Here is a 19001-nt window from a genome sequence, read left to right on the forward strand (position 1 = left end):
TGGTTGAAGATCTGATAACATTCAGTAACAAAAAAATAAATAAAATAGAGAACCAGAAAGGGGGAAATACTGTTTCATGTCACTGTATGTGCATGTGAAACCGACGTCATGTTGAAGCTGACAGTATAGCTTCCACCACTGTCCTTATCACCATACCGGGCTCAAACTAGTGGTCCTCTGCTCACAAACACACGTCACCTCACTCCTTGATAACACACCAACCAATTGAAAAATCACCTGTACATAGAAATAAATTAATATTATTATTATTGGAAGAGACTGTACCAATGATGTGTATAAACCCTCGATCTTTGGTGCTATGTAACAGCCAATGAGAGACTTTAAATCCACTGGTCTCTATATGTGGTACTCCCCAGAAGAAGCAGTCCTCCATAAGAATTAATGGAATTCTACAGTATTTAAATCAAATGTTTCAAGGACAAATTACATGTATTTATGTATTTTGTTGTAGAGGGGGACAGTAAAGTTAGTACTCTATAAATAAAATACTTAAAAATCTTTACATGTTTTTTATTTTATTTGTTATGTTCAGGTCATATAAAAAGCATGAGCTGGAGCACACCCAGAGAATATTACTTATTGTAGAGGTTCTGACTAACGGTGAATACACTGTAAGCTATAAAATCAAAGAGAGTTGAACACTCTATGTATATAATCTCCCACTAATTGATTGGGTAAAACACCAACGTTTCGGCATCACTGTGCCTTCTTCAGGGTAATGTCATGAATGTTTGAACCAGGTTATGTAGACATACAGTGCAACTAGTGCAACCAATGACAATAGTGAGGGGTGTATCATAGTTAAATGGTTAATTAGAATGAATTGAGTAAAACTGTTAAAATAATAGTTTACAGCATATTGAATATATTAGCGTATTGTTATCATTAACATTAGTATAAGATTAGCATCAACATACATTATTGTTTAATTTAATTTCACATATATTTAATTGTTTCCAATTTCATTAAATGTTGTTAAATTGTAATCTTTTGGTTCATCCATAATGCATAATATGCACCATCAACAGGGGAACATATTGGTTCTATGCTGAAAGGCTGTAGAAAGAATATATTCATTTATTAGACTATAATATAACTATAATGTTTTTAAATAGGAAATCCAGTAGTCCTCCCTCTGTAGTCGTAGGATCTCCATGTTACCTCCTCTCCTCTGTAGTAGTAGGATCTCCATGTTACCTCCTCTCCTCTGTAGTAGTAGGATCTCCATGTTACCTCCTCTCCTCTGTAGTAGTAGGATCTCCATGTTACCTCCTCTCCTCTGTTGTAGTAGGATCTCCATGTTACCTCCTCTCCTCTGTAGTAGTAGGATCTCCATGTTACCTCCTCTCCTCTGTAGTAGTAGGATCTCCATGTTACCTCCTCTCCTCTGTAGTAGTAGGATCTCCATGTTACCTCCTCTCCTCTGTAGTAGTAGGATCTCCATGTTACCTCCTCTCCTTGGTAGTAGTAGGATCTCCATGTTACCTCCTCTCCTCTGTAGTAGTAGGATCTCCATGTTACCTCCTCTCCTTGGTAGTAGTAGGATCTCCATGTTACCTCCTCTCCTTGGTAGAGCAACATGCTCAATACCTGTGTATTTCTATTAGGAGATGGGATAGTTAGCTTCAACAAAGTGAGCTGCTACTAGATAATCAGTGTTCTTACAGCTATGCATTGTTTTAATTGTTGTTTTGTTTGTAATGCATTGGCTTTCCCACATGAACATGTGATGAGATAGATTTCTCCATTTGTCTTACAAGAGATGATACCCCTAACAGGGATTTTTCCACCTGTATGTGGGTGTCTGAAGAAGGATGTTTTTGTAGTTCTATTGCACTGTGAGCATGAGCCACATTTGTACTTCCCATATGGAATTGGTGTCAAGAGTGACTGAGTGGGCTCAGGGGGCAGGTCATATCTCACTAAGCTATCCCCAATATTGTGACCACACTTATAGACCACCAGTGGAGATTCCTTGAAGAGGTGTGCATTTTTTTTGTCTGATTGTAGAATATCCCAGTGATTTTTCAAGATTGCTTTGATTTTCTCTGAACACTTGGTGTACGTAGTGCAAAAGTCTGTTGTGTTGTTTTTCTTCTTTGGTTAACTTTTTAGCAAATCCTCTCTTGGTTTTTGAGATATTTTCGTTATTGCAGCATCAATACTTTTTTCCTTGTAGCCTCTGATTTTGAATTTATTTTTCATTTTCTTAGCATTGCTGTCAAAATCTGACTGTTGGCAACAGATTCGTTTAACCCTGCATAACTGGCTTTATTTGATAGACCATTCCTGAGGGGAAGGGGATGCATACTATCCGCACGTAGGAGGGTTTTGAGGTCTGTTGGCTGTGTTTACAAGTCTGTATGTAATGCATCAATCTCCTTGATGATCCATAAGTCCAGGTAGTTTATTTTTCTCTCATCAGTCTGCATGGTGAATTTGAGATATTCAGAGCTCTCGTTTAGCAGAGTTTGGTTTAGTTCCTGCTTACTTCCTTCCCAGAGCACAAAGACATCATCTATGTATCTCTTCCATGAGAGGATTTTAGAGAGTAGGGGGTGTCTTTGTTTTGTAGATGAGTGCTTCTTCAAATTGTTCCACATACAGGTTCACATAGTTGGGGGCAAAGTGGGAGCCCATGGCTACACCCCGAATTTGAAGGAAAAAGTCTGACTCAAAGGTTAATTAGTTATTGGATAATACAAGTTCAGTGAGATGCAAGATACAATCATTGGCTGGAGCAAAGCAAGTGTCTCTCTGTTGAAGGAAGTGTTGCAGGTCACAAAATATAATTTAAAAGTTAGCATTAAGGTGTCTCTAATAGAATATATTTGTCAAAAACGAATGTAGACATTAATAAATGCATTTCTATAGCTTCCAAAATCTGTTTTACAATGGAGGAGGAGTAACAAGATGGCTGTGCAGTTGCCTCCAAACAGCGGCCCCTGTCAGTCATCTAGGGTTAATACATATCATTAGACTGAACTGAAAATATATCAGAACCTCCCTGATGTTGTCTTTTATGTTGCAGGTGTTTTGGCCTGCTTTGGTCAACGAGATTTGATCGCCACAATGCCAGATAGACTGGATGTACTGACTGGCTCCTGTGTGCAAATCCCATGTTCATTTGATATTCCTGACCAACATAAGAATACATTTAACAGCACAATACCGATCTCTGGAGTCTGGATTAAAGAAGACCCATTCTTTGATGGGTGTCCTGAAAATGTGATATTTAACAGTAGTGAGACGGTCAACAGATTTCAAGGGAATATAACTGGAAACATGTCCCTGAAGAACTGCACCACAGTCTTCTTCAATGTAACCACCAATTACAAAAATATATACTACTTCAGGATTGAGAGTCAACCATTCCGTGCAACAGACACTTATAAGTTTGTTGATATAGTTGTCAGAGGTAAGAGACATTTAACTGTTTACCAACTATTTTTCCCAGTTTATATTCCTTTCATCAAAGATAAGAGTAGAACAAGTGGATAGTTTAACTATTAGTGTAAAATATCTTTATCTACAATGTATTACAGATTTGCCTTCCAGTCCCAACATTACTGTCTCAGGTGAGGTGAAGGAAGGGAACCCTGTCAGTTTGAACTGCTCTGCTGTCGCTCCCTGTCCTGAACACCCCCCTGAGCTGACATGGACTCTCCCAACACAGTTCACAACTGAGAAACAACTGCAGAAGAATCCAGACCAAACCAAATCACTTTTCTCCACGGTGACCTTCACTCCGTTTTACCTTCATCATGAGGAGAACATCACTTGTACTTCAGTCTACCCAGTAGGGACAAGCAACAAGACAGCTGAACATAACATGATGCTTAACGTTTCATGTAAGATTTAGTCACAGGTTCCTGTAGAATAGATCATTCTATCATGTTTTCACTGATGCTTGTCATAGAGTGGTTTTGATGAGACTATTCAATATACCATATCCAGATACATTCTAAATGAACCCCTCTCCCTCAGTCTCTCCTAAGGACACCTCAGCCTCCATCAGTCCAGCTGATCCAGTATTAGTGGACAGCTGTGTTAATCTGACCTGCAGTAGTACAGCCAACCCTCCTGTGACAAACTTCACCTGGTTCCAGATCAGTGGGGGTAAAACAACACAGGTAGCATCTGGACAGAGTTACTCCCTCAATGTGACTGTTGGTGATGGAGGACTGTACTACTGTGAAGCAAGAAATAGTCACGGCTGTGGCAAGTCAAAGGAAGTGTGGCTAACTATTACAGGTAAAACGGGCCCGTCGGGCACAATCGTAGGTTAGATATACACTATATATTCAAAAGTATGTGGACACCCCTTCAAATGCGTGGATTCAGCTATTTAATGACATTGACATTAATGCCCATGATTTTGGAATGAGATGTTGGATGAGCAGGTGTCCACATACTTTAGGTAATGAAGTGTACATTGCAGATCTTTATGTGAGAAATAATCTAATATGTGCTGTATTTTCAGGGCAAGAAGAGACTGATAACACAATGGTTTTTGGGATTGCAGCAGGAACTTTGGGGGTCCTTTTGCTTATCAGCCTGATCTGTGTTATTGGATGGTAAAAACTATTCCTGGCATCAATACAAAACTATTATTTATGTTGTGTTTGTGCTTTTGCATGTGAAAACCCTCTCAGTGCATTCAGAAGGCCTTTCTAAATGTCTTCCAGGAGGAGAAACTCGAGGCTCCACGATGGACTTGAAAGGACAGACAGTCCACAGGGACAGGTGGGAATAAGGCTCAACTTTCAAAACCGATATACAAAGTGTATCTAAGAAAGTACTGAATTAATGATGAAACTATTTAAAGCCATGAGGTTGACATTTCAGAGGAAGTTTAGGGGGAGATGACCACACTGAAAGCAATGTCACATCATTTAAGAATTTGGAATGATAACAGAATAGCTGTTGGACTTTGACAGTGTTTCCTGGCAACATGTAACTCTTTACACCTGCCAATTTCATTGACATTTTCATTGACATCCCCTCAGTATGTGTTGTGTGACCTGCTGACCTTAGAGCTTTACACCTGTTCCTCTCTCTGTGTTCTCTCCACAGAACTCCCCGGTTGGTACAGTGTGTGCTGACCAGGCCACAGCTGGAGAGAAACCAGAGGAACCTGCAGAAGACCAGTCTGAAGAGATCCACTACGGTGACATAGACTTCTCCAAACTAAAGACCAAAGAGACCCCAGCTGCAGCCCAGGACAGGGTCCAGGGACAGGAGAGTGAGTACGCTGAAGTCAACGTGACCCAGAGAGGGGCTCAGGAACCACCACTTAATAACCTAGATGGGCTTTATGCACAAGTCAATAAAAGAGGTGCATGTTAATTATTTTTCCAATGGGTATTAAGTGTTTTTATGTACAGTATCGTCATTGTGTATCTGTTTTCTATTGGTACTTTTGTTACATTTATAATTGTGTGCTCTTTGATTATCTTCATATTTGTAGCATTTCAGTTTATATCTATTTAGATTTTATCTTGTCAGTTTTTATGTTGAGTGTTAAATCAATAAAACAATCGAGGCTGAATTTAAGGTTGTTTTTTAATTGCACTGTAATAAAAACCTTTACATTCAATTTACATGCAATCTATTGGTCTTATTGGTCCAACATTTTACATACCTCATTAAAATGGATTACATTGAGATTTTGTGTCACTGGTCAACACACAATGTGAAATTATGTTTTTAGACATAAACGTAAAAAGCTGAAATGTCTCAAGTCAATATGTATTCAACACCTTTCCATGGCAAGCCTAAATAAGTTCAGGAGTAAAGATTTGCTTATCTAGTCACATGAGTTGCATGGATTCACTCTGTGTGCAATGCTAGTGTTAAACATGAGTTTGGAATGACTACCTCATCTCTGTACCCCACACATACACATACTGTTGGTAGATGGGTAAAAAGAAGCTAAATCTGATATCCCTTTGAACATGGTGAAGTTATTAATTACACTTTGGATGGTTTATCAATACCTCCAATCACAACAAAGATACAGGCGTCCTTCCTAACTCCGTCGCCAGAGAGGTAAGCAACCGCTCAGGGATTTCACCCACAGGAGGTTGTTGGCACATTAATTGGAGAGACTGGTCCTGTGGTAATTTTAACACATGGTTTCCATGTGTTTTATTCCATTCCATTTGCTCTGTTCCAGACATTATTATGAGACGATCTCCCCTCAGCAACCTCCACTGGTTTCACCAAAAGGCCAGTGGTGACTGTAAAACAGTTACAGAGTTTAATGGCTGTGATTGGAGATCAACAACATGTTTACTTACCCCACAATACAAACCTAAATGACAGATTGAAAAGAATACAGAATAAACATATTCCAAAACATGCATTCTGTTTGCAATAAGGCACTAAAGTAAAACTGCAAAACATTTGGCAAAGAAATTCACTCTATGTCCAACACAACATATCACTGAGTACACTCTTCATATTTTCAAGCATGGTGATGGCTGCAATATGTTATGGGTATGCTTGTCATCAAGTGTTTTAGGATAAAAAGAAATGGAATAGAGCTAAGCACAGGCAAAACTCTAGAGAAAAACCTGGTTCAGTCTGATTTTCAAAAGACACTGGGACACAAATTCCCCTTTCAGCAGGACAATAACCTAAAACAAAAAGCCAACTTTCACCAGAGTTGCTTGCTGATCAACAACCAATTTGAAAGAGCTTGATTAATTTTTTTAAGAATAATGTGCAAATATTGTACATTCCAGGTGTGCAAAGCTCTTATAGACTCACCCAGAAAGACTCACAGCTGTAATCACTGCCAGAGGTTATTCTAACATGCATTGACTCAGGGGTGTGAATTCTTATGTAAATGAGATATTTCTGTATTTCATTTTCAATAATATGCAAACATTTCTAAAAACATATTTTCACTTTGTTTTTATGGGTTATTGTGTGTAAATGGATGAGAAAACAAATCTTTTTAATCATTTTTTTATTCAGGCATTAACACAACAAAATGTGAAATAAGTCACGGGGTATGAGTACTTTCTGAAGGCACTGAGTACCCCAAACATTAGGAACACCTTCCTAATATTAAGTTTCACCACCTTTTGCCTTCAAAACAGCCTCAAATCATCAGGGCAAGGACTCTACAAGGTGTCGAAAGCATTCCACAGGGAAGCTGGTCCATGTTGACGCCAATGCTTCCCACAGTTGTGTCAAGTTGGCTGGATGTGCTTTGGGTGGTGGACCATTCTTGATACATACTGGAAACTGTGGATTGAAAAACCCAGCGGTGTTGCAGTTCTTGAAACCAGTGTGACTGGAACCTACTACCACACCTCGTTCCAAGGCATTTACATTTTTGTCTTGCCCAGTCACCATCTAAATGGCACACATACACAATCCATGTCTCAATTGTCTCAATGCTTAAAAAGCCTTCTTTAACCTGTCTCCTCCCTTCATCTACACTGATTGAAGGGGATTTAACAAGTGACATCAATAAGGGATCATATCTTTAACCGGCATGATGGCCCCGGACGGGATGGCCGCCGTTTTACTGGCTCCTAAACAACTGTGGTATTTTGTGTGTTTATTCGCATTGTTTGTAACTTATTTTGTACATAATGTTGCTGCTACCATCTCTTATGACCGAAAATAGCTTTTTGATATCAGAACAGCGATTACTCACTTTGAAATGGACAAAGATTTTTTCTTTAATGAGTCCAGAGCGAAGGATATACTGCTTTTTCGAGATCAGGCCCAAATCCCTGTCATTCACGGGGGGGCAGATATCGGGGTAAACGGCGGGAGTAACTATGACTCTCTTAAGGAATCGTTAACCCCAGACTCTAGGGGTTCCTACGTCTCTGAATGAGAAACTGTCGGAGATGGGTAGGTTCGAAGAGACGCTCCTGATGGGATAGGGTGGAGAGGTAGACCCTACTAGACCTTCTAGTAGGGTCTCCCCAAACCCTCTTCACGTGTAGCCTAGCAGGGGTGGATCGAGATGTTCCCGACAGGCCGCTGCGGGGAGCCCTCTAGTAGGGTTCCTCCAGCCCCTCCCTGTGGTATGCATGGCGGAGATGTTTCGGGCTTGCTCGCACAGGTGAGTGTGGGGAGGTAAGGGGGGGGGTTTTCTAGAGGACTTCCCCAACCCCTCCTCATGGTGCATGTGTGGGGGTCTCTTGGGGGACAGGACTGGAGGATAAGAATGAGGCTCTCTATGGAGACTATTCAGACCCTCCGGGTGGACTCCTGGGGAATCCGAACACATGTACCAAGGGTTGGTAACTAAAGGAATTGACGGGGTGCAAGTGACTACTTGTCCGAATCCTAGCCACTTGAAGACCAGGGATATGTTTAAGATTAAGAGCGAAGCCCAGAGTGTCCAAACTGGGGGATCAGTGGTAATAGCCACTCCATCTCCTGCCATGTCCCTAAGTGCAAGAGAGTGGTGGAGACCCGGGTGGATATGGGCAAGGCTCACCGTTGTGGACACTTTCCAGAGAGCTTTACTTCATCGAGAGGACTTACCCAACACAAAAGACATAGACACGTTGCTCACTACTGTCGAGAGAAGGAGGGGCAGATGACAGCAAACAAGAAGGGAAAAGAGGAGGCTGGAAAGTGGAGCAACTGGGAAGAGGAGGAGGTGTCAAGGCTGAGCAAAGCGATGGCTGGGATCACTAAGATAAATAAGCGAATCGCAGACAGCCTGGGTACTGGGAAAACCGCTGAACAGGTGAGGGAGAAAAGACGTGGAATGAGACTTGTGAAGATACGGAGTGACAAGCTCGAGGAAGCATGCGATGGGAGCGATCTTATCGAATTGCTGTCCAGACCGATGATACCATCAACACCCCCAGACACTATTCGTGGAATCCTCTGCGAGAAGATGGCTGGGGATGCTACCAAAGATGGTATCAAAATTGGAGCAGTCACATTGTCTCTTAGGAGGGTGGAGCAAGACCCGGCACTGCTCAACACGTCCGCCCTGGAGCTACAGAGGCTGCTGAGGACAGGATCGGAAGCCCGTGGTCGGCCAATCTCGAGGGGAGAACCCAAGTCAACATTGCCAAATGAAAGAAGGAAAAGCGTGAGGACATCTGGGTATAGGAGAAGGCAGGAGCTGTATAAAAACAACCAACCCAAACTCGCGAAACTCATTCTAGATGGCAACGAAGAAAACAAAGATAATACCCCGTCACTAGAGGTTGCGATGGCGTTTAAGAGACAATGGGAAGTGACGGAGGTTTACCATGGACTTGGACAGTTCTGTACAAAGAGGGGTGCGGATGACGTCAGCTTTCGAACGCTGATCTCGGCGACTGAAGTGAGCGACAACCTTGGGGCAATTAAAAACAATACAGCAGCCGGGCCAGATGGGATAACGAAATCGGCACTGCTTGAATGGGATCCCACTGGTGCGAAACTGGCCGAAACCTTTTCTATATGGTTGACAAAGGGCACCCTGCTGAGGCCCTTCAAGGAGTGCAGAACAACTTTGATACCCAAGACTAGTGACCCGGTAGCACTCACCCAGATGGCTGGGTGGAGGCCTCTCACTATCGGGTCGGTGGTACTGAGGCTATATTCTCGCATTCTGACACACAGGCTGGCGCGGGCGTGTCCCATTAACCCGCGCCAGAGAGGATTTGTTTCCTCACCTGGGTGCTCGGAAAACTTGATGATCTTGGGAGATCTAATCAAGAGAAGCAGGGTGGAAGGCGAGACACTGGCCGTGGTATTGGTTGACTTTGTGCGTGCATTTGACTCAGTGAGCCATCAGCACATCTTGGAGGTGTTAAGGCAGAGAGGGCTTGATGAACATATCATTGGAATCGTAGGTAACTCGTACACCGATGTGACGACCGCAATCAAGGTCAATGGGGAGCAGTCCCCTCCCATTGACGTGAAGGTGGGGGTCAAACAGGGAGAGCCAATGTCTCCGTTGTTGTTTAATCTGGCCCTCGACCCAATGATTGACACCCTCGAACGTTACGGCTTGGGGTACAAAATGGAAGATCGTCAGATCACAACCCTGGCCTTTGCTGATGATCTGGTCCTCGTGGGAGGGCATGGCTCGCAACATTCTGATTCTGGAAGAATTTTGCCCACTGACTGGACTGAGAATTCAGCCCAGGAAATGCAACGGTTTTCTCATTAAAAAGATCCGGAGAGCGAGATCGGTTAACCTCTGTAAACCTTGGATAATGTGTGGAGAAGAACTGCACATGGTCGGGGCAGAGGAATCGGTGACGTATCTGGGTCTGAAGGTGAGTCCGTGGTATGGCATTATGGCACCAGAACCTGTCGAACGACTCCGTAACTGGATAAAGTCGATTGGGTGGTCATCGCTGAAACCTTCGCAAAAGGTGAGGATGTTGAATGCCTATGCAATTCCGAGGATGGTGTATCAGGCGGATCACGGCGGGCTAGGGCCAAGAATCCTAAAAGTACTCGATGGGATGATCAGGAGCGCGGTAAAGAGGTGGCTTCACCTTCCGCAGTGCACCTGTGACGGGCTGCTGTACTCAAGATGCCAGGACGGTGGGCTGGGCATAGTAAAGCTAGCTTGTCAAATTCCACCTTCCGCCTGTGGCACTCCGAGGATGCCATTACGCGGTTAGCAACCCGCAGGGCGGTCAAACGAAAAGAGTACACTGAGATGTGGCTGAGAGCCGGTGGGGATGAGGCAAGTGTGCCTCCCCTGGGTGAAATATTGGAGGGATCTGCACAAGGTGAAGACCCTACTGACTCAGTGAGGCCAAAACACCCAGTAAACTCGAACTGGAGGCGAGCAGAGTTGCTAAGATGGCAGGGTCTGACATCGCAAGGAGCTGGTATACAGGCCTTTGGGAGAGATGGAGACAGCAATCACTGGTTGGCAAAGCCGGAAGCATGGGGATTCAAAGAGCGCCACTATATCGCAAGTCTCCAACTAAGGGCAAACGTATATCCGACTTGTAAAGCGTTGTCAAGAGGAAGGACAGGTCTACCAAAAGACTGTCGGCACTGTCTGTCTGAGAACGAAACTTGCTCGCACATTCTCGGACAGTGTCCCGCAGTGAAAGAGAGTCGTATTAAGCGGCATCATAAGCTGTGCGAGCTGTTAGCAAATGAAGCCAAAAGAGCCAGATGGAAAGTCATCAGGGAAATGTGCTGTAGGACCCGTGCTGGGGCACTGCGGCACCCAGACCTGGTGTTCATGAAAAATGGTATCGCTCTAGTGGTGGATGCTACTGTGCGTTACGAGATGGACTATGATACGCTCATGGTCGCAGCTGCCGAGAAAGTCGCTCGTTACACCCCAGTTGTACCGTTCGTTATGACTGAAAGTGAAGAAAGTCAAAGTGTTTGGCTTTCCATTGGGAGCTTGAGGCAAGTGGATGGCAGGCAACAGCTGGCTGTTACATGCCTTGGGTGTAAATGGTGGTAGGAGAAGACAGCTGGCAAAGCTGTTTAGCAGGAGGGCGCTCTTGTACTCCTTAGATGTTCTTAGGGACTTCTACAGGGCGGAGGGAGAGACGGTGAACTCGGATGACGAGAGCGAGTGATCATCCCTAGGCCCGATATGTGGATATCGGGGAGTGCCTACTATGAGCTAGGGGCACTCTCACTGTCGACCCCGTATGACACCCGAGACCAAACCAGATTCCCAGACTTCACAATCAAAAACAACCCTAGCCGAGCTAGGAGATCCATGGACTTGGCCCATGGAGCGCCATGACGGTTGAAGTACCTCCACAGAGTGCTGGGGAGGTGGCGGCAATGTCGAGTCATGGTGTAAGGAGCGGATCCCCAACTTCGATTGGGAGAGAGAGCCAATGGATAGGTTGGGTTGCCTAGTACAACTGAGCTTACGATAAGAGGGTTAAAGGGGATGACTACAGGGAACAGGGTCTTCCCACCCTAAGAGCTGGGGCCTTGAGATAACACTTCCCATACCGGGATGGGGTGTGGATAGTCAGAAGGGCCAAATAGAAGGCGAATGAAAGTGAAGAGCGGTTGCTCACGAAGTTAAGTTAAGCCTGTAGCAGCAGGCACCGTGAAAGGCCAGAAGACGCCTGGATACGGTAGTGGATAAACCTGAGGGGCACAGGTTTAGAGGTAAGGACAAAGTGGGTCGGTTGGCTGGTTGAATTTATGAAGGCAGCAGGGCGAGCTGGGTTAAAAATAAATCGGGGTTCCTTGTGTAAATTCATCGCCGAGTGGGTAACCCGCCTCTACCATATGTTCAATTGGCCAACATACAATCACTGGAGAATAAACTGGATGAGCTCCGTACAAGACTATCCCACCAACAGGACATTAAAAACTGTACTTACGTTTCATAGAGTCGTGGCTGAACGACGACATGATAATATACAGTTTGGCTGTGTTTTCAGTCCATCGGCAAGACAGAACAGCTGCCTCCGGTAAGATAAGGGATGGCGGTCTGTATATATTTAACAGCTGGTGCGCACAATAAAATATTAAGGAAGTCTCAAGGTTCTGCTCACCTGAGGTAGAGTATCTCAAGCTGTAGACCACACTATTTACCAAGAGTGTTTTCATCTATACTTTTTGTAACAGTCTATTTACCACCACAATCCGATGCTGGAACTAAGATTGCACTCAGCGAGCTGTATAAAGCCATAAGCAAACAAGAAAATGATCATCCAGAGGTGGCGCTCCAAGAGGCCAGGGACTTCAATGCAGGGAAACTTAAATCCGTTTTACCTCATTCCACCAGCATAATACACGTGCAACCAGAAGGGAAAAAGCTCTAGACCACCTTTACACCACACACAGAGATGCGTACAAAGCTCTCCCTCACCCTCCATTTGGCAAATCTGACCAGAATTCTATCCTCCTGATTCATGCTTACAAGCAAAAACTAAAGCAGGAAGTACAAGTGACTCGCTCAATACGGAAGTGGTCAGATGATGCAGATGCTAAGCTATAGGACTGTTTTCGCTATGCCCTCAGACGAACCATCAAACAGGCAAAGCGTAAATACAGGACTAAGATTGAATCCTACTACACCGGCTCCGACGGATGAGGCAGGGCTTGCAAACTATTACAGACTACAAAGGGAAGCCCAGCGGCGAGCTCACACAAGCATACCAGATGAGCTAAATGACTTCTATGCGTGCTGCGAGGCAAGAAACACTGATGCATGCATGAGAGCACCAGCTGATCAGGGCGATTGTGTGATCACGCTCGCCGTAGCCGATGTGAGTAAGACCTTTAAACAGGTCAACATTGACAAGGCCGCAGGGCCAGACGAATTACCAGGATGTGTACTCCGAGCATACGCTGACCAACTGGCAAGTGTCTTCACTGACATTTTCAACCTGTCCCTGGCCGAGTCTGTAATACCTACATGTTTCAAGCAGACCACTGTTTTCCCTGTGCCCAAGAACACCAAGGTAACCTGCCTAAATGACTACCGACTCGTAGCACTCATGTCTGTAGCCAGGCTGGTCATGGCTCACAACAACACCATCATCCCAGAAACACTAGATCCACTCCAATTTGCATACCGCCCCAACAGATCCACAGATGATGCTATCTCTATTTCACTCAAAAATGCCCTTTCCTACTTGGACAACAAGAATACCTACGTGAGAATGCTATTCATTGACTACAGCTCAGCGTTCAATATCGTAGTGCCCTCAAAGCTTATCACTAAGCTAAGGACCCTGGGACTAAACACCTCCCTCTGCAACTGGATCCTGGACTTCCTGATGAGCCGCACACCAGGTGGTAAGGTTAGGCAAAAACACATCTGCCTTTCTGATACTCAACACGAGGGTCCCTCAGGGGTCCGTGCTTAGTCCCCTCCTGTGCTCCTTGTTCACCCATGACTGCGCGGCTCCAACACCATCATTAAGTTTGCCGACGACACAACAGTGGTAGGCCTGATCACCGACAAAAATGAGACAGCCTACAGGGACGAGGTCAGAAACCCCTGCCTACATGTACCTCAATTACCTCGACTAACCTGTACCATATTCTCCCCTGTCATTGCAATGGTGAGAGGTTAACATGTCTTGGGGGTATGATATTTGCACGTCTATGAACAAAAGAAAAGTCGTTGATAAAGTTAATCATAAATAAACAAGGTTTAATACAAGTTGCAACAGGGAGACAACATCCAGCATAGAAGCAGAGACCATGTCTTACTGGCCTCTTGGAGACAGTCGCTTTATTTCTTTATCAGACCAACAAATGTTCTGTAAACACCAGCCTCTTGGAGACGGTCTGATTAGGAAATAAAGGGACTAACAAATGTTCTGTAAACACCATCCTGAGAGGCTTGTAGGAAGTCAAAATAAAAGGCAGTGGCTTTGTTAATTATTACAGAATCAGTGTTCCACAGAATACAGTAATAATCAGTGTGTCCTCGGTCCTTGTACCTCCAGTCTGACGTCAATCCCTCTCAACAGTTAGGAGTTTAGAGATACTCTGAATGATCGGCTATGAAAAGCCAACTGACATTTACTCCTGAAGTGCTGACCTGTTGCACCCTCTACAACCACTGTGATTATTATTTGACCCTGCTGGTCATCTATGAACATTTGAACATCTTGGCCATGTTCTGTTATAATCTCCACCCAGCACAGCCAGAAGAGGACAGGCCACCCCTCATAGCCTGGTTCCTCTCTAGGTTTCTTCCTAGGTTCTGGCCTTTCTAGGGAGTTTTTCCTAGCCACCGTGCTTCTACAGCACTTTGCGTCGTCAGCTGATGTAAGAAGGGATTTATAAATACATTTGATTGAATTTGATTAATAATCCACAACATACAGCATTGAGTCTAGTGACCATCAACCCAAGTGTTACAAACAGCACACTGGAAATCATGTTACAGAAAGGTCAAATATATAAATATGCTGAACATTATATGAATCGCTCTAAAATGAATCTGAACTTTATTCATCTTAAATATTACCATTACTTATGAATGTTTAATTTATATATTTTGGGGAGTTGTCAGTTAGTGTTGATCAACAGACACAATTGAGGCTGAATTTGAGGTTGTTTATTAATTGCACTGTAATAAAAACCTTCACATTAAATCTCAGTGTTATTGGTCCAACACGTTACATATCTCATGTGTAAACATTAGAGCATAATCATTTTTATTGGAAACAATACAAAAGTGACAGAAAATTCTAATGAATCTTTCCCCCTGAGCCAACCAGATTTCCTCATCACGCTCCAAGCCAATGGCCATTCAGTAATCCCAGGGACTAGCGAGCAAATACAAATATATTGAGGTGTTAACATTGTTTAAAAATGTTTAAATGAATGTAGATATTTAAGCTTGTCCTGATTAGATATGATTATTTGGGCTAAAGCTTGTAAACATCCAATGCCTTTATACTTCATTGCAAGATGTCAGTAAGGTACTGCTAAACACTGATTCTGCTCCATCACCTAAAACCTACTGATATAGCCACTGACAGTGTGTGGTAGCATGAACTGCATTCGTCAGTGATGCAGTCGCATCATCTCATTGTATTTTCTTACAATTTAGAAACTTTGGTTTACATCTACCCACATATAAGCAAAGCAGTTTCCACAAAACTGAAATTAGCTTGTTAGTAATTTTTTGTCAGTCCCACCATATTGCAGCATCAGTGTAGTGTAATGTCCAATAGTCAATACTTTCTCTCTTCTCTCTCTGAATCATCTGGTCCCTCCACCTCTCAATTCCTGATCCTGTCCTCCAGAGCCTTCAGCTCTCCCTCCACCTGATGGGGGAGGTCGGCTCCCACCTGCTGTGTAAAGTACGCCCTCAGCTCCTGGGTCTCCTTCTCCCAGAAGGCCTTGGGCAGGTCGAAGAGGGCACCCATGTCCACCTTGCTGCCCAGTCCCTGCAGGTTGATGGCTCCCTCCAGTGGCACCCAGCCCACCATGCTCTTCTTGGCCGCCTCGTCCTCCCTCTCGCGGCTGCAGCGCTTGAAGATCCACTCCAGAACGCGGGCGTTGTCGCCGAAACCCGGCCAGAGGAAGGAGCCCGACGTGGGGTCCTTCCGGAACCAGTTGACATGGAAGATCTTGGGCAGGTGGGTGGCGCCCTTGCGGGTCTCCATGCTCAGCCAGTGGGCCAGGTAGTCACCGAAATTGTAGCCGAAGAAGGGGCGCATGGCGAAGGGGTCGTGCATGATAACCTTGCCTGGAGAGAAAAAACAACAACATTTTATTCAAAAAGGTAATTGAGGAATCAGGGAAAACAGTATACCATCATATCAGGTGATAATAACCTTAGAGGTTTTTACTGTGTACTCTATAGACAGCTCCTATCCACTTAAATGTTACATCTGGTTTTTATTTAACTAGACAAGTCAGTTTAGAACAAATTCTTATTTACAATGACAGCCTACATTGGCCAAACCCGGACGACGCTGGACCAATTGTGCACCGCCCTATGGGACTCCCAATCATGGCCGGTTATGATACAGCCTGGATTCGAACCAGGGTGTCTGTACTGACTCCTCTAGCACTGAGATGCAGTGTCATTGACCGCTGTTTCGGGAGCCCGAAACATTAATTAAATTATTGAATTAACTTTGATTTAATTATATGACAAGCTCTTTAATGTACCTTTGTACTCAGCAGCTGCTGTGGCCTCAGACCTCATAGAGGCTCCTACAAACACACCGTGGCGCCAGTTAAACGACTCGTACACCAGAGGGACTCCTGGGAAACAGAGGTCTTAGCAGAACAGTGTAACAATGTCCCAAAGCGACACATTGGATAAAAATGTCACATCAGTCATCATAGGGAATCATTTGTATTGTTCTCGTTACATTAACCAAACTGTATAATTTAAAACACTAGATGCTAGTATGAAAATATATAGTGGTAATCTTAGATGAGCTACTAAACCAATGTTTTAGTCATTGGATCAGTAGAGGCCACTCACCCTCTGGCCTCCTACCCCCAAAGATAATGGCATCGATGGGCACACCCTCGTCACTCTCCCACTGGGGGTCGATGATGGGGCACTGGGCCGCCGGGGTACAGAACCTGGAGTTGGGATGAGCACACGGGCCAGAGTCTCCTGTGAGGAAGAGAAAGAGGGTGAATATGATTGGAAAATATTATTACTGTTAGAAATGAATAGTATTAGAACATTAACATTTATATTACATTTTGATTTGATTGTATGCATATAAATCACTTAGAATGTAACACTAATAGAGACACCCACCAAGTTTGGTACTCACCAAACTCAGATTTACTATAAGAAAAATTGGATTACCTTTGCTGTTCTTCGTCAGAATGCACTCCCAGGACTTCTATTTCAACAACAAATGTTGGTTTGGTTCCAAATAATCCATAGTTATATCCAAATAGTGGCGTTTTGTTCGTGCGTTCAAGACACTATCCGAAGGGTGACGCGCCGGCGCATATCGTGACAAAGAAATTCAAAATATTCCATTACCGTACTTCGAATCATGTCAAACGCTGTTTAAAATCAATTTTTATCCGATTTTTCTCGTAAAATAGCGATAATATTCCGACCGGGAGTCATTGTTTTCGTTCAAAGACTGAAAAAGTAAAATGGACTCTTCACGTGCACGCGTGCGCCCGTCTCATTGTTCTCAGATCGACCACTTACCAAATGCGCTACTGTTTTTCAGCCAGTAACTGCAGAGTCATCATTCAACGTTCTGGCGCCTTCTGAGAGCCTATGGGAGCCTTAGAAAGTGTCACATTACAGCAGAGATCCTTTGTTTTGGATAGAGATGACAAAGGCCAAGAAATGGTCAGAGAGGGCGCTTCCTGTTTGGAATCTTCTCAGGTTTTGGCCTGCCATATGAGTTCTGTTATACTCACAGACACCATTCAAACAGTTTTAGAAACTTTAGGGTGTTTTCTATCCACATCAAACAATTATATTCATATTCTAGTTACTGGGCAGGAGTAGTAACCAGATTAAATCGGGTACGTTTTTTATCCGGCCGTGCAAATACTGCCCCCTATCACCAACAGGTTAAGAAGTAAATCTCCCTCGACTAAACCCACAAATTGGGGAAAACAAACATTATTTCCCATTGACCCCCATTGTAAAAGAGCCAACTTCATTGTTCAATGTACATGTAACCAGGTCAAAAAATCCTAACCTACGGTTCGCAATGCTCCCACGTAGGGAAATAAAGCCTGCGAGAAGAGTCCTGTGGCTACAGGTTATTCGGCGTGGGAAATGTGGGGAGCCAATGTCCAAGTAGACTACATGTTGCTATGGGTGTGGGAAACATTATCACTTTAAGACATTTCACTTGTTTTAGTCCATTTGTAACTCCACTCACTAGCTGTATAGTCTGTGTTGTTGGTCTTGTCTATGTTCCACTCACTAGCTGTATAGTCTGTTTGTGTTGTTGGTCTTGTCTATGTTCCACTCACTAGCTGTATAGTCTGTTTGTGTTGTTGGTCTTGTCTATGTTCCACTCACTAGCTGTATAGTCTGTTTGTGTTGTTGGTCTTGTCTATGTTCCACTCACTAGCTGTATAGTCTGTTTGTGTTGTTGGTCTTGTCTATGTTCCACTCACTAGCTGTATAGTCTGTTTGTGTTGTTGGTCTTGTCTATGTTCCACTCACTAGCTGTATAGTCTGTTTGTGTTGTTGGTCTTGTCTATGTTCCACTCACTAGCTGTATAGTCTGTTTGTGTTGTTGGTCTTGTCTATGTTCCACTCACTAGCTGTATAGTCTGTTTGTGTTGTTGGTCTTGTCTATGTTCCACTCACTAGCTGTATAGTCTGTTTGTGTTGTTGGTCTTGTCTATGTTCCACTCACTAGCTGTATAGTCTGTTTGTGTTGTTGGTCTTGTCTATGTTCCACTCACTAGCTGTATAGTCTGTTTGTGTTGTTGGTCTTGTCTATGTTCCACTCACTAGCTGTATAGTCTGTTTGTGTTGTTGGTCTTGTCTATGTTCCACTCACGTGGCTGCTAGTACCTCATGAAAAGGGGCATGAAGGAAGCCCTACAGTCAAGAT

General features: G+C 43.9%; 1 protein-coding gene and 1 pseudogene across 5 annotated transcripts in view; one reads left to right on the forward strand and one right to left on the reverse strand.

The window, feature by feature from the left end:
* Positions 1-5624, forward strand: part of LOC106579620 (B-cell receptor CD22-like) — a 30983-nt pseudogene extending 25359 nt beyond the window's left edge. The window contains exons 6-8 of the transcript XR_014381704.1: positions 4505-4598; positions 4710-4767; positions 5098-5624. The product of XR_014381704.1 is annotated as a B-cell receptor CD22-like (transcript). The remainder of the gene's footprint in view (positions 1-4504; positions 4599-4709; positions 4768-5097) is intronic.
* A 9395-nt stretch (positions 5625-15019) lies between these two features.
* Positions 15020-19001, reverse strand: part of pck2 (phosphoenolpyruvate carboxykinase 2 (mitochondrial)) — a 17363-nt gene continuing 13381 nt past the window's right edge. For 2 of the 4 annotated variants that reach the window (XM_082965470.1, XM_014159684.3), the window contains exons 8-10: positions 16925-17062; positions 16603-16713; positions 15020-16174 (exon numbers count right to left, since the gene is read on the reverse strand). In XM_082965470.1, the coding sequence (XP_082821596.1) occupies positions 15705-16174; positions 16603-16713; positions 16925-17062 (719 nt within the window). In that variant the 3' untranslated portion in view covers positions 15020-15704. 4 annotated transcript variants of the gene reach the window in all.

Source organism: Salmo salar, chromosome 19, assembly GCF_965601325.2.
Source record: "Salmo salar chromosome 19, fSalSal1, whole genome shotgun sequence".
Classification (NCBI taxonomy): domain Eukaryota; kingdom Metazoa; phylum Chordata; class Actinopteri; order Salmoniformes; family Salmonidae; genus Salmo; species Salmo salar.